Source organism: Lycorma delicatula, chromosome 4 (genome assembly GCF_047948215.1).
Source record: "Lycorma delicatula isolate Av1 chromosome 4, ASM4794821v1, whole genome shotgun sequence".
Lineage (NCBI taxonomy): Eukaryota > Metazoa > Arthropoda > Insecta > Hemiptera > Fulgoridae > Lycorma > Lycorma delicatula.
In genome coordinates, this window is record NC_134458.1 from 103,328,067 (window position 1) to 103,345,051 (window position 16,985).

Genomic DNA, 16,985 nt, shown 5'->3' on the forward strand with positions numbered 1-16,985 from the left:
AGTACTTGGAAGAAGATTAAATCGAATTCTATGTAACCTTATTATTTTAATAAAAAATTATTCACCGTATTTTTGGAGCACACCTCCATGTGTGTATATATATATATATAAATACATATGTATATATATATATGTATATATATATATTATATTATATGTTGTAAAATTTGTAGTCTAGCATCTATTTTGAAACTTAGCAGGTTTCATTTCAATAACATAGAATCTGTTTACTTATTTATTGGTTAGAGATGTTTGAATTTATATCTTAAGCTATTTGATAAAGACCCTTGTTGTTTAATTTATTATTTAACTGTGTTGGGCTTCTTTTAACTATACATTTTACAATAATTTTACATTCCTTATAACCCTAGATCTTTTGGTTGTAATTTTTCATTATCAATGAGTAGTTGGCTTGTGCGCTGCTCAGCACAGTAGCTGCTTATTCAGCTGTTCTTTTCTTGAATTCCATGCAAGTGATATTTCATCATCATCTCAGTCAAGTGATAAGTCAAGCAAGTAATATATCAATCACGGAAAAATATCTTTTGGTTGGCCACTCCCTGTTGAGATTAAATGAATAATTTACTATTAATTCAAGTCTTATGCAGGTAGTGTTTTATTTCATGTCATGAGGTTTTATTTAATTTATTGGTATTGCGTTTTATTGACTGGATGTCATGTGAAGTAGTCTTATTTTCATTAGCAGAAGATATCAGATAGAACTCGTTTTATCTTGAATCTGAAGTCTTTAATTTAAATTAGTTATTGACTTTGTTAAGAACTGTCTGTAAGAGTTCTTTTTCTGTAATGGTTTTTATGGACTCTTTGTTATTTGTGATTGATTTATCACAGGTATGTAAGTTGTGTTATAAATTATTTATTTTTTGCGTAACCTTTAATAAATGGAAAACCTATAGAAATGTTGCTGTCCATCAAAAGCAATAATTATTTATTCTGATGTTGGTTCATGTCCTTTTTTGTCTTAGATGGTTGTGTTGTTATTGTATTATTTTATATTATAGTTAATATTAATTCATTTATGTTGTCATGCTTCTTTTAATGGCTAGTCTGTTTATTATAGAAACATATAATTTTTTTTCTCTAGGTACTCATCTTTTCAAATTAGGTATGGAAAACGGTTTTAAAACATATGTTAATCAGTATACAACAAATGTGGCAGCATTAACAAAACAACAACGAAATGAAGAAAGAGATAAGAAGCGGCACTTGTCTCATAAATTTTCGTTGACTCAGGCATCTGAATTTAAATGGGCTGGTTCTTTTTATGGTAATACATCTACTAGATATTTTTATTTTTTTAATTTATAGATTATTAGTAAACACTAAAAATGTTGACTTGTGGTGGTAAAGTGTTTCTGTAATTTGGCAAGTCTGTTTCTGTAATTTGTCTGTTATAATAATTAAATGAATCAAGATTATGTTAAATCTTTTCCTGTTAGAAGTTATCTTTATCCATTGAAAAATCAACATAAAAATCACAAATGTTATACGAGTGACAGATTCTGAAAGGATTTCTACAATCCCTGCTATCCTACTTCCATAATTGTCTAATATGTGGTTCATTATGTGAGCGCATGAATGGAAAATAGCTTATTGAAAATTTAGTCATCTAGAGCACATAGATGATATTTGTTTGCTACTCTTTATCATTATTAAGGTAAAGTGTAATGAACCAAAATATGGTTGGAATACTTAAGTTTTGTAGACAGAAGTGTGCCATCTAGCTGAATTTTTTTGCAAGAGAACTTTTTTAAGTTAATGGCAAAAAATAATTGAATTTTTTGTATATTTCAGAATTATATTAAAATTTGATTCTTTATACCAGAATAATTGAAATTAGTGTGGTGAGACATAAGAATGAATGCCTTCAAGAAAAAAAGGCTTATCTTGTAAACATTTAATGGTCAGAATGTTTTAAGGGTTAATGGTAACAATATTAAGGCAAAATGTTTATATAAATCTTCAAATGAATGAATAAAACTCATCTTTATAAATTGGAATGTCATTTAAATAATCTTCATATTTATGTGAAAATAATATAAATATAATATAATAATATAAATAATATAATATAACATAAATTAAAGAAACCACTGGATGAATGATTCATTTACCAACATCTGTTAAAATTTGAGGATGATTATAGGTGTGAATTTATCCAGATAATTCTCATTATTGAGTGAGCATTAAAGTTAATCAGAGTGTGCCATATTTTACAGTTTCATTTTTCATGTTTTGATTATGAGTTCCTAACCAAATATTGTTGTGTGAAGTATGAGGTTTGATAAAAAAATATGCAGAATTTTAGATTTTCTCAAAAAATCTTTATTTATTTATCAATATTGATTCTGATTTTATCCGTGTGAAAAGATTGCCACCATGAAAAGTTGGGCAGCTGAATTTAAACATGGTTGTACCAGCTTGGTTGATGATGATGAATGTTTGGGACGGCCAAAAACTGCAACCACCACAAATATCATTGAAAATGCTCACCAAATTGTACTGGACAACTGATAAAGAACGTGTTTATCATATATTAACTGAAGAATTGGATATGTGTAACCTGTCTGTGTGTTTGCTCACTTTGGAACAAAAACGCATTCCAATGAACATTTTCATGGCCCTGCTGGAGCAGTTTTAAGCAAAACGAGTCAGATTTTTTGGGTAGATTCATAATTGTAGATGAAACGTGGATCCACCACTACACTCTTCAGATGAAGCAACAGCTAAAACAGTGGACTGCAAAGGGTGAACCTGCTCCAAAAAAGGCAAAGACAGTTTCATCAACTGGGAAGGTAATTGCGACTGTTTTTTGGGATAGTAATGGAATTTTGTTTATCAATTATCTTCAAAAAGGTAAAACAATAACGGGATAGTATCGCAGATCATTACTTGACATGCTGAAGGAAGAAATTGCAAAAAAATGACCACATCTGTAGAAGAAGTGCTTTTTCACCAGGACAATGAGCCTGCTCACACTTCGACGATCGCCTTGGCTAAAATTCACAAATTGTACTTTGAATTGGTTGACCACTCGCCGTGTCACCAGTTCTGGTCTCAAGTGACTTTTTCTTGTTTCCTAACCTTAAAGTTTTGCTTGGAGGAAAGAGATTTTCGTCGGACGAGGAGGTTATTGCATATGTAAACGCCTATTTTCAGAGAAAGATGCCAGTTACTATTTGGAAGGGTTAAAGAGGTTAGATCATCATTGGAAAAATTGTATAGACTTGAAAGGAGACTTTGTTGAAAAATAAAACTAAATTTGACAGAAAAAATACGTCTTTCTATTTTTCATACACCCCTCGTGTAGTTATATTTACAAGCATCTGCTTGAGGAAAAAATCTAATGCCCTTTTATAAACTTTTACTTTCCTGCATATAGATACAGGAGGTAAAGTATGGTAATCTGTCCAATTTGGGCATATGCAGATTTCACCGGATCTTTATGTTTTGACACCTAAGGAACCCAAAAAACCAAACTGAAATTTTCTGGATCTTTGTATGTACGTTTGTGTGTTCGGCGCATTGGTCTCTAAATCATCTTATATATCCAGAACTGCTCAACTGACTTTGACCAAATTGGTCAGATTACTTCTATATAGAAGTAATAGTTGAAAATTAAAGGTCAAGGGAGTGAAGCTGTACAGTAAGGTTACCCTCAGTATTTCGAGATTTCACCTAATTAAGGTCTTATTTTTCTTAGGCACACTTGTTAACAATTAAATATTTTTTTAAAAAATTGCAAAATTGCACCCTCACCCCAAAAAATTCTCTAAATAAACTAGTGGCTAAGTGGATACAGTATGTTATTTGTACACCCCCCTCTCACTACAAGATGCGCTAGTGTATAACACTGATGTGCAGCTGCTGTAGTCATCTTTCTTTTTTTTCCTATTTAGCTTCTGGCACCAGCTATGTTATAATATTACAAGTGAGCGCTAGAGAATTAAATAAATGAATAATATTTAAAGTATTTAAATAAAAAAGTATTTAAATTTAAATTTTGTGAGTGTGGCTATACTAGCCACACTCGCAAAAATGAAATACGGTATGCGCATGCGCTTTAGTTAGATTCATTGAATTAAATAAACAAAAAATATTGTATTTGAATAAAATGATAAATATTTTAAATTAAGTTATGTGTGTAAGCCGTGTATCAGAAAAAAGCTGCGTGGCGGGAAAGACCTACAACTATGTTGTCAGCTTTTATAAACTTTTTTTTAATTTACATGCTCTGTGAATGCATTTTAGCAAAAAATTTCAATGATAAAAATTAAAATAAATATAACTACATACAACTGTCACAGAGATTTTTTAAATTTTAAATGGGGGTTTCTTAGTCATGTTGCTGAGGCCGGTTTTTTTGTGATCTGCAAAGGTCTGGTGTCTGGAGAAACACTATTTCAAATTGAAGCTAAAAATTTGTTGCTTCTTTCCATAGCTTAGTTTATGAGAGTGACCGTATTTGTGCTTTTCGCTGATATTTTTGGGATTAGATCGGGGAATTTGATGACATTTTTTATTACCAGCTGCTCTTTGGATACCTATACATTAGATGTCAACAGCACATTATTATTTATCCATTACATGTCACATTGTTATTTATTTTCAGCAACTAGTAATTTAGTCATTTTTAATTAGTTTATTAACACAACTAACACTTATTACTCTGATTTATGTAAATAAATGAATTGCTTTTTTTCATTGTTTGTGATTATTCACAGGTAGCAGAAATCAGTTAACAAGTACATTAAGACAGACATTGTTGAATTTGGAAAGTTCTATTCAAGGTGCTTTTATGCATGTAAACTGGCCACAGTTAAGGAAACCTTGGATTACAGCTGTAGGTGCTTGTGTTCAAGCAAGAGATTTCACACGGGCTATCATAGTTTTACAAGCATGTATAAAACCGGTTGTTTATGCACCTGTTTGGCATGATCAGTTGGGTAAGTGTTTATATAAATTTTTCTGTTGAGTAATTCAATTTACTTTAGTATAAATTTATATTTACTTACTTTTTACTTTTCCTGATATTCTGTCTGTTTTCATGCAATATATACATCCTTTGAAACTGTGATCTTTTGTCAGTGTTAGGTTTGTAACCCTATGTTCAACCTTGACTTTTAGGACCAAGGGTTCTTCTATAGGGATTATGTTTAGGTTAACCAAAAAAATTTCTGTTTTTAACTTGTCAAGAATCTACTTTTCATCCTCATTCATCCTTTTACATAACATATTTCCATATGCTGTTGTCTCAAATGGTAGCACCTCCATTTGACATGAATTCCCATCACAGCCGTTTACCAGTTTTTGAGCCCTTCTAGGTTTAATTCTTAGAATTCTACTATTATGTTATTTAAATTGTTTATTCTAGAAATAATGTCTGGGATTCAGAACATACTGTTTCTTTTCCAAAATAACTACAGTGTAACCCCGCTATAAACTGTTATCAGGGGATTTACGTGATGCCCGCGTTATAGGCTAACCGTGTTATTTCAAGAAGTAAATTTTAAATCATAAAGGGGATCAATTAAAAAAATAGCCAAAAAGTCAAGCAATAATGGTTTAATAGAAAAAGCCAATACAGTATAATGTGTACTTACATAGAAACAAGTTAAGTACAGAAGGTACAATATTTTTTCTTTGAATGTAAATTATTTTTTAAAATAAGAAGTTATTGTTTTTTTGTTTTGTGGTTGTATGTTTCTTCTTTATAGTATATGACTTTACACTTTGTGAATGCAATAAATGATGATCATCACTGTCACTTTGTTGCTCCATCCATGTTATTGCACTATTTATATTTTTCAGAACGTTTTTTATTGAAGGTGTAGACCGCTCCATAACAGTGACTTCTGCAACACCCTCCCCTTCTTCCTCCAACAAATTATTGTTAGGTTGTAGAACGGAGTTTACAATTTCTTCGTTGGTCATGTAATCGGCAATGGGTGTTTGATTGTATTCTTGAACCCACTCATTGAGATCACTTACAGACAATTCTTGTCCGATTGAATTCGACAATTCCAGTGCGTGTTCCTCAGTAAAAATATGATCATTTCCTGTTTCAGTGTCTTCTCTGTTATTACCCTACGGTAATAACAACCAACAATTTTTAATAATGTAATATTCAAATACTGAATACTGTGCCTTGTACAGGCAGCACATTGATGGTCTTATCGCTGTTACAGGAAATGAGTCATGTGCAGTATATCATAAGAATTTCTTCTATTACTATATTAGAATTATAGTTTAGTTTCATTGAATCATGTTTTTGGGAGTTCCAAGGCTTGAAAATTGGTCTTGACTAATTGACGGTTGCTATATTAGAAGCGTATTGTTGACAATTTCAAAGGATTTATGGTGGGTTTTACACTGATATCAAATATAGTGGTAGGGTGACTAGCATTTCTTCATCCTATTTTATTTTTTCAGATATTCAGATATTTTTTGGGGGGATAGGTTATAATCCGCATTATATCTGTATCTGTGGTGTATCGAGCCATGTTATAGCGGGGCTGTACTGTATTAATGTAAAGAACTTTAATTTATATTTGTTGTAGTCTTTTATTCATAGATGCGTGACATTATTGGAATAAGTTATTACATTGTATAGAGGAGTTGTTATATTTCAACAGAATCATATTAAAAAATAAAAAAAATAAATATTTGAAATACGAGGGACGATCAGGAAGTAAGTTACACCCCCTCTATGAAGTAAACACATATTTATAAGACATTTTTTTTTGTACTGAACAAAAAACTACACATTTTTCAACATAATCACCACGTCTTTCTTAACTCTTTTCATACCGTGTGACAAGTTTTACAGTTACACTTTCATAAAAATTTCATCTAATTTCCTTTAACCATTTAAGGACTGCTTCCTCAGTTCATCATCATTAGCGAAACGCTCCTCTCCCAGGTCTCGTTTGAGAGGATCAAACAGGTGGTAGTCGCAGGGTGCTAGGTCAGGGCTGTAAGGTGGATGAGACCACACTTGAATTTTTGCACTAATTCCTTGGTCACATGAGCTGAATGAGGAGTAGCGTTGTCATGAAGAAAATTGACCCCATCGCTCAATCTTTCAGTTCCTCAATCTTTAATAGATTTACAGAATTTTTTTAAAGTCTCACAATAAGATTCATTGATTGTTGTTCCTCGGGGCATAAATTCATTGTAAGCAACTCTCTCAGAATTGAAAACAACTGTCAGCATAACCTTCCAAACATGTGGGGATGTTTTCACTTCTTTTGGCTGCGGTGAATTTTTTTGTCTCCATTCATGTGATGCTCGTTTAGTCTCAGGAGTGTAATGAAGCATCTTACAGTAACTAAGCTGATCATGAATAATTGCAAACACACTACCATAACTGATGTTAAGTTCACTTACAATCTCTCTAATTTTAATGTGCCAGTTACTCAAGATCATTTCATTCATGTGTTCCGCGTTGCCCATCGTGTTTGCAGTTGAAGTACGCCCAGCATGCAGTTCGTTACTTACATTTCTTCTTCCGTTTCTGAACATTTGGCACCATTTTCTGATCATGCAGTATGACATTGCATTCTAATTGTATACCTCAACAATTTGGCGATGAATTTCACAACAATGTGCCCAACTTTTTGCCCGCAAAAATCAGGCTACTAATGCACTTCTCTGGTGGACGAAACCTCTAGAGGACACGCCATATTGATGACACTACACATATACAAAATTGTTGGGGGAGCGTAAAGACAACAACACAGCCAGTGTTGCCACCACAAGATAAATATATTCCTTTTAATTGAAGAACACGGCAAGGGTGTAACTTATTTTTTTATCCACCTGTCGTACTACATTTGTGGGCCAACTCATATTTTTTAATCTAAAAAATTCTCATACAAAATTGTATATTGGTAACATTCACTTTCACTGTTTATGAATATTGGATATAATCAATAAATAATGTATAATAAAGTTTATTTACTTTTTAAAACATTGTATTTTCCATCTGTGGATCCTAGAGATGCTTTTAAGTTTTAGGTTGTTTTTACAAAAGCAGTATTCTCCTTATGTTTTTCATAAAACCTAATATTAGGCTTTTCTGCACCATTTACCTTTAATGTAATGAGCAACTTTTAATTAAAATTATTTTTCTAAATTTTATATTCTGTTTTTGGTTAATTACTCTTCACTGCAAAATTGCAAAGTAAACTACAAAGATAAAATCTGTAAATAGCTATGATTGAGTGCTGCTCTTATTCAAAGAATACGTTAAAATATTTTACAGTGGTGGAGAGGGATGGGTAAGGTATTTGGTTTGATTTGCTGATTGGCTAATATCTAAATGGTAGATGCTTGCTGTATTGGAGGGGATAAAAATTAATTCTGCTGTAGCCCAGTCGTGAGCTTGATAAAAAACAACCTTTTATACCCTACCTTCTAATTTGATTCAGAAACATATTGTATGAACTGCAAATTTGATTTCATTTTTGCTATTCATTGGACTACCATTTTCTTTGATTTTATGTTTTTCCAACTGGAATCTTTATAATTTTTTCTGGTAAGATGGAAATACATTCACCAAATTTTTCCTACCTACACCTATTTTTTAATTATCTGTGAAATGCTATTGTAAATTTTGGCAAATTATAAGAAAAAATTTGAATTAATTTATGTTTATTTTAGTCCTTGATTATTTAAATCAAAAGTGTAGGTGTGATGCATATAACTAAGATATTTAAAAAATTAATTTTTTGAATTTATTGCATTTCTTTCTTTCCCTCTTGTTCTGCGTAAGGTACATTTTATACACGTTGAACTTATGAAGATACTTAATTAATTATGAAGTTATTAATAGTAGATAGTTAAAATTTTCAAACTTCAGAAAGTATTTTTGTTCTTGCATATAAAATTAACTATTCTGTTATTGTTATGATTTTTTGTTAGTAGGTAATGAAACTGTTTTTTTTTTTTGTGTCTTTTGAATGTATATTTTAAATGTAAATCTAAATACTTAAAATTAAATAATATTTTCTTAATCCAGTCATGTTCAAATTTTGTTTTTTCATACTTACGAGGTGTGTGAGAAAAGTAATAAGTGTGCCGAAAAACCTCACAATGGAACAGAAGGACAATTGAAGAGACGTGTGCATTGATCTTCTTGAGAGGATTGACAATGACCAAGAATTCTTAAATCATGTGATCACAGGTGATGAATCCTGGATATTTGAGTACGATCCTGAAACAAAGTGGCAAAGTGAAGAGTGGCACACTCCATCATCTCCTCAACTGAAAAAATGTCAAATGAGCAAATCAAAGATCAAAACCATGCCGATTTGCTTTTTTGACAGTAGGGGTATCGTGCATAAAGAATTTGTTCCTCCAGGACAAACTGTCAACCAAGTGTTTTACAAAGGTGTCCTTGAAAGGCTCAGGAAAAGAGTGATTCGTGTGAGACCAGACATTGCAGACAAGTTGATGCTTCATCATGACAATGCCCCGTGTCACAGAGCCATTTCCATCAGGGAATTTTTGACCTCAAAACGCATTCCTACGGTTACTCAACCTTCCTATTCACCTGATTTGAGTCCTTGTTACTTTTCCTTTTCGTGAAATTGAAACATGTCTTAAAAGGATGTCATTTCTAATTCTGGAGAACATTCAAAAGACTGTGACCGACCAAATAAAGCCCTACCAGTTGAAGCCTTCCAGTACTTTTACCAGGAGTGGGAACAACTCCGCCAGTGTATAGCTGCCCAAGGGAAGTACTTTGAAGGTGATAATATTGTTGTTTGAAAAAAATAAAAACTTTGGTAAGTAAAAAGTCAGTCTCATTACTTTTCTCACACACCTCATATATCTTCATTTCTATTTTTTTTTTTTTTTTTTTTTTTTTTTAATATGTATATTTTCTTAAGAGTAAGGAATATTTTAATTTGTTGCTTCTGATTAGTAATTGCATGTTTTCTATGATTAGCATTATTTGATTTTTGTTTGTTGTATTTACTTGTTCGTAAATGTTCCTAAAAGAATTTTTTAAATATACCCTTATTCTATAATTTTAATACCCTATTTAAAATATTTTTTAAATCCTGTAAAAAAACTTGTGACAAAGCAGATCTCCATACAGGTACTAGATGTGGAAGAAAAACTAAAGCAGTAAGTGCAAATAATTTATAAATTATATTTTTTTTGCTAGGATGAAATTTACCGGACAGTTCTTTAAATATGATATTTTTATATCTCTGTTAATGTTGATTTGATTTTGTTTGTACATTCCAATATTGCATTACATTTGTTTTCATTTGGATTAAAGAAATTATATATTTGTTTCTATTAATTTATGTGTTATATCTTGTGTGATGGATGTAGTCATTTTCTTTGTACATCATCTGTTAGAAAATCTTACAATATGTTCATAATAAGAAAATCCAAGATGTTCAATACTACTGTTCACATGTATGATCTTGGTGCCATACTGATCCTGCAAAGGCCACATCTTGGGTAATGATAACTTTTCTTACTATGATGTAGGTAAGATTGTTTATGTTAGAATATTTTATTTTAATACTTTGAGAATCCAAAGTTACATGCAAGTATTTTAGAGTAATGAAAAATAAACTATGTATTACTATAATCCAGTAGTACAAATGCAACCTGTGGAATGTAGTTTTTTTTTAAATAAAGGATATTTATTTGTATTACTTTAAAACAAATTTATTTGGACAGGTTATTTTACTAGATGTACATGTATAGTTACACTGTTTAGTTTAGGATGTTCTGGCAATAAAACTTTTTTATTCTCTACAATTAAAATGAGAAGTATGACATATTTACAGCTGTTTGTATAACACCTTATTGTAATAAATAATGACCTTTATTGTCTATTATGTTTAATGACTTATTTATTTACGATTGTCTTTGTTAAACTATTTTCATTTATGTATTGTTCATTCGAGTAGGTCATGTTAAGTTACAAAGGATAACAGCAGCAGAAAGAGAAGAAAGAAAAAGAATAGAGAAGAAAGAAAAGAAGGAAAAAGAAGAGGAGGAAGAAAGGAATAGGCTAACTTACAACTTTGTTAAATATACTCTTGGATTAAAACATCAGGTATTTAGTTTACTTTAGTGATTGGTTATTAATTTTAGTATGTAATTCCTCTTTTTAATATTGTATGATTTCAAACTTTTGTTCATTCTGTATTTTCTTGTGCTGGAGACTTTTCTAGGGAAGAGGATGGTCTTGCAACAGATCTGTATCTTTTTTCCTTCCATAAAAGGAAGAAAATTGTGCTATATTTTCTTTGGTGAACTGGTAACTAAAGGGATAGTATTCTAACAAAGTTGATGTCTTAAAGGCCCAAGAATTATAAGTAATATCAAAATATGGAATTCACTGCTGATAAATTGGTTCAGATTGCAGTGAAAGAGCTTCATGTTGCCAGAGGAAAGATTTTGTTAAATGTTAAATATGAAATGACTTATAGAGTGACCTGCATGAATTGATAGCATTATAAAAAATTAAAGAAAAATTTTTAGTTATTTTTCATTTTTTAACTGCTTAAGTCAAGATGTGGTAACTTACAACTTTTTGATAATTTGGTAAAATATTAAAATATTTATTTAATGTTTGATAGGTTTCTAAAGAGATAGTATTCATTATTCAATTACTTAACTTTTTTGTCTTGAAATACAAAAAAAAAGGTTAAGTAATTTAAGTTTATAACTGGTAGTTTATGATCTCTTAAAAATGTTATAATAAATAAATAGAAGTAATTATTCTATTCTGATAAACAATAATGCATTATGTTATTGGAGGTCAGTAATTACTATAAGTTACAGTCTTATAATAAATCATTCAATGATAAATCACCTAGTTAATTGTACTATATTTTATTAACTGACATGACAACATGGAAAACATCTGCTAACAACAAATGACGACAACATAGTAACAGTCATATGTAAATCATCAGTTGATAGTCAATATTTAAAAAAAAACACGTGTACTTATTTGCATATATCCATAATATTCCCGAAATATTCATATGTAATTGTAATAACCATCATTTTACACTTCTATATGATTGGCCACCACTGAATTTTAGTATGTTTTATTTGTTGAATGCCTTGTAATTTTATCTCCACCATGATCTGCATTTAATTTTTATCTCCATGATCTCCATTTTCTTAAATTTAATTATTTCTTCTTCATCTATTCTAGTATATGTGTAACTATATATTTCTATATATATATTATGTTACTGTGTAAACAGTAATTATTAGGTGTGCTACTCCATTCCTGAATTAAAAAATAGTAACTTCCCCAGAACTTGCCTGGGTGGATCAAGGGAAACCTGGTTAAACTTTAATCAGAGCAGTATAAAAAAAACATTTAATTTTAAAATGAAAAATAGAAATGCTTAAAGTAATATTAATTATTAAAAATAATAAATACATGAAATAATATTAAATTAAATGTATGAAGATGCTAAATAAAAAATAATTACAAAATAAATAAAAATTATGAAGGGCTTAATGAAAATTATTTGAGCACATGTATGTGTACATATATATGTACACATTAAACATACGAAAAAATTCAGATTCTTAAAAACTGTTTTTGATTAGTATTATTTAAAAAAAATTATTAATAGAGTAATATTGTTCTTGTAAAGTAAAATTTTTAACTTTATTTAAATAAAACTTTGATTTTTTTATGTGAGTTGATCAGTAATTAAAAATGACAACAGAAGCATAAGGACTTTTCATACTATTATTTTGAGGCAAAAGGTTGCAAACACATCAGTCAAATTAATGAATAAGTTGACATTTTTCTATAATTAATTGTCATACCATTAATCATGGTTTAGTTTGATTTCTGGCAAGAGTTTGGGGTTCTGTCCTCTTTTGATTCTTGTTTATAAAAAAAAAGCTTGCCAGTTACATATATTGTTTTGTAACTTAATTAAGAATGTCCATGTGTTGTATGGAAATAGCTGTACAAAATGTCCTTAAGATTTTTTAAAAATTTGTTCTGCTATTTGTAAATTTCCATTTTAAAACTTTATTGAGGAATACCAGATCTTAAAGAGAAGAGACCCATCATTTGGTGGCTCCAATAAACAGCTAATTTTGATCAATGTTTAAACATTTTTTATCTTAACCTTTTCAGATCATTTAGTCTTGGAACTGGTTATGTATGGCGTCAGTTTTAAAATGCTGTTACAAAATCATTTTATATGGCATCTAAGTCAGTTATTTTGTTTTATATTCACAAAAGAATCAGTTTTATTACATAATTTTAACGATATTTATACAATGTAAGATCTTTTATTTAGACTAGAAAGAATATGACCATTTTTTCTCAGAATGTGCTTGTGTGTGTGTGTGTGTGTGTTTGTGTGTATGCGTGCGTGAGTGTGTGACTTTTGTATTATAGTTGCTATGATGATTATGAATTTATTTATTATTTACAAAAATAGCTTATCTTAGTAGCAACATATCAATGTATTGAAACACAATAAATTATGATATACGGCACACACAAAAAAAAAGGAATTTGTGGTCATAAATACGTCACTTTTACTTGAGGTCTATAAATATCTTTTCTGACAAATGATATCGGTAAACATGTAACTCGTAACGATTCGTAATGAATAAAAGTATACAGTAAAAATTGTTTTTTGTCAATCTGAATAGCCTTTTGAGTGGTGGGGATTTTTATAAAATCCCCACCATGTGGGGATCAAGTAGATCTGAATCTACTTTCACTTATACTAACATATGTTCCTAATCTGTGATTTATGACACAGATTTTTCATCATATTTTGCCCAATTTTCAATCAATTTGCTTGAAAGTATTATTTATAAAATAAGCAAACTATGTTTCATAAACACAAAAAAAAATTTTGCTAATAAAAAACGCGGTAGAAATGGGCAAAAAAATTCTGCAATTAAAATTATCGTAATTTTTGTACTGTTTCAATTTTTTTGTTGTTACAGCCATAAAAAAATATCCAATCGTAACATTTTTTTTTTGTCAGAATCTGTTAAATCTCTTTAAAATACTGTTAATTTTTTGAAATTTTCTTCACAAGAGGGTAGCATAAGACTATGAAGGGAAGCAATCAGATACCAACATATTTTCCCATAGCGCTAATCAAGCGCGGATCATTGTGATGGGAGAAGGTTAAACTGTTTCTAGAGATTTCAGGTGTGCTTTAGGTCACACTCTGTTTAAGATTATTCTTAATGTGTTATGTGTTGGATCTGATTAAAAGAGGCTAGCTTTAGCTAAAATAAAAAAAAAAAAAAAAAAAAAAAAAAAAAAAAATGTGATAGATGTTAGATTTAAGAAAGATTTCAAAAAGCCCTTGTACATATAAATAATACTTCTAGATAAATGTACTTTTAAATGTCATTATTTTTTAATTTCTAATTATTCTTTTAATCAAAAGATACTTTTATATATAAATCTAAATTCTATTAATATAAACCACCTTGTACAGAATAGTGAGATAAGACATCTTACCTCAATTTTACCATGAAAGTACTTTCATGGGATTCTGAATCCCCAGTCATGATTGAAATATTTTATTAAACTGCATATTAAAAATTAAAAATTTTGTTTTAATTGTAAATAAATTACTAATCAATTATTGCTAGTAGATTAATTAATACTAAAATAAACTGTGTACATGTTGCGATGTTCGTTACAGTAATTTGTTGCTGTAATGTAACAAACATTACACCATATAAATAGTTTATTTTAGTATTTTTATTTTTTAATATGCAATTTAATTAAATAATTCAATTATGAATGAGGATGCAGGATCCCATGAAAGTATTTTCATGAGTATTTTGTACCAGGTGGTTTATACTACAAAGTTTAAAATATATTTATTTGTAATTCTGATATTGATTTTGGCAAATTAGGTATGGAAACAAAAAGGTGAAGAATATAGAGTTCATGGTCAATGGGGTTGGCTTTGGTTATCAGCGAGTCGTAACTATAAATGTCTTGATTGTCGTAAAGTTGGATTAAGAGCTGGGCCTCAAAAATATATGGTACAAGTTAAAGGTATGTGTGCTATCATTTTTTTTTCCAGTTGTGTAAATAACACCATTAATATGAGCAGGAAGTAAAATAGTTTAAAGAAAAAATATGAGCAGGAAAGTAAACAATTTAAAGGAAAAAATATTTAAAATTGGAGACATACATTTGTATTTTTGTGTAAAAGTGTAGTGGGTATAATCTTCTTAAGATCTTCTGCCCCCTTTATTATAATTGTTGATCAGCCTATTTCTTATAATAATCATGGGTAAAATGATAGCTCTTAATTGTATTTTTAATTTTCTATTAACAGGTTGACTGCCATGAAACATCAAATGATGTCTCAGCCAGTTACTATTGCTATGAGACATAATTTGATGCCTCAGTTTTGCAATCCAGTACTGCTACAAGACATCAAATGATGTCTCAATGTAATGTCACACTTAAGATGCAATATTATTAATTTTTAATTTTTTTGTATCAAATTACATATTATTTTAACGGAAAAGTTCTGTATATTATTGTGTTGTTTGTAATACACATGTTTTTCTTTAAATTTGAAATTGTTTTTTCTTTATTAAATCACCAAATAAAAGCAAAATAAACATAATTGAAAAGTGCTGTAATAAAATATGAACTAATTTTAGTTGTTTACTGACAAAGTTTAGTTATATTTTATTACCAAGTATTCTTAAAAATACTAAATTCAAATTTTACTTTAAAAATCTCAGTTTAAAGTATAATTATTATTAAGATGTGATTTTATTACAGAAGAGACCTTTAATAATAACCTTTAATAATTTATGTTACAAAAAGTACAGCAATTAATAAAAATACTATTCAAACAATTCTGGAGTTTTAGAATTAAAAATAAATACCATCAGTTGTTAGTAAGTAAAAGATATAATTCAATTAAAATATGTTAAACATTCTGAGACATCAATTTGTGTATCAATATCCATTGTCTCAACTTTATTTTTGAATATTTCAAAAAGTGAAATTGGTATCAAAAATTATTAATAGGGTGACAAAACCTTCATTAAAATTGAAAAAAAAGTCAGCACTGATGGATATTTTTAGCAAAAGTATAGCAGCCTTGGAAATGTTGCATTTTTCAGTGTGGCAGTTGAGCAGTTAATGTACAATTGGTAATAAGATTTAAAATAGTTTTGTATGTACAGAAGTCTTTTAAAAATAGAAACCTTTTGTGAACATCTTTTTCTAGAAAAATAAAAAAAACGCAGTTTCATCAACCGCAGAAAAAATGCCCAAGAACTTTCAACTTACATCCTAATCAAAAAATAATCTACATGTTAAAAAAGTTCATGACTTATCTGGTGTGATTTTATCTGACCTGTTCTGACTTTTAAAAACAGGACATGTGCTAACATATACCACTCTGATTTTAAGTGATTCTATTTTTTTAAATTATTGATGGTATTTGCATTATCTTTGGTAATGGAATTGGTTGTAAATAATCTTCACATAATTTCTATTATGAAGAGTAATTGTTTCATATAATCATATAATTTGTTTTCAGTGGAAGAAAAATACTAGTCTGTCTTTTGTTTTAATTAAAGTTCTTTTAATAAATGTTAAGTTTTGTATTGATTAGATGTTCCACAACTGTCTGACAATATCTTATTTCATTTATTTTAGGACAGTTTGTAACTGTTATAAGTGCTTCTAAATGTGGGTTTCTGCTTGAATGTACAGCAGAATTCAAACCTATTAATCCAAATGTCTTGTTAATCATACAGTGCAGGACTTTTAAAACATGAAAATCCTAATTTTGAATTATTTTAATGACATTTGTGAAAAATAATTTAAAAAATTAAAAATTATGAGATGTGAAAAAATAACAAGATTTAATTTTTATCAAAATTAATTTAAGTAATCTTCTATATTTAATAGTCTCCTTCAAAGTAGT

General features: G+C 29.3%; 1 protein-coding gene across 6 annotated transcripts in view; it reads left to right on the plus strand.

Moving 5' to 3' along the window:
• E(bx) (nucleosome-remodeling factor subunit NURF301 E(bx)) overlaps positions 1–16,985 on the plus strand; it is a 190,009-nt gene that overhangs the window by 47,052 nt on the left and 125,972 nt on the right. For 5 of the 6 annotated variants that reach the window (XM_075363866.1, XM_075363870.1, XM_075363868.1 and 2 more), the window contains exons 9-12: positions 1,106–1,288; positions 4,746–4,967; positions 10,959–11,110; positions 14,938–15,082. In XM_075363866.1, the coding sequence (XP_075219981.1) occupies positions 1,106–1,288; positions 4,746–4,967; positions 10,959–11,110; positions 14,938–15,082 (702 nt within the window). The remainder of the gene's footprint in view (positions 1–1,105; positions 1,289–4,745; positions 4,968–10,958; positions 11,111–14,937; positions 15,083–16,985) is intronic. The other variant, XM_075363867.1, reaches the window with a different exon arrangement.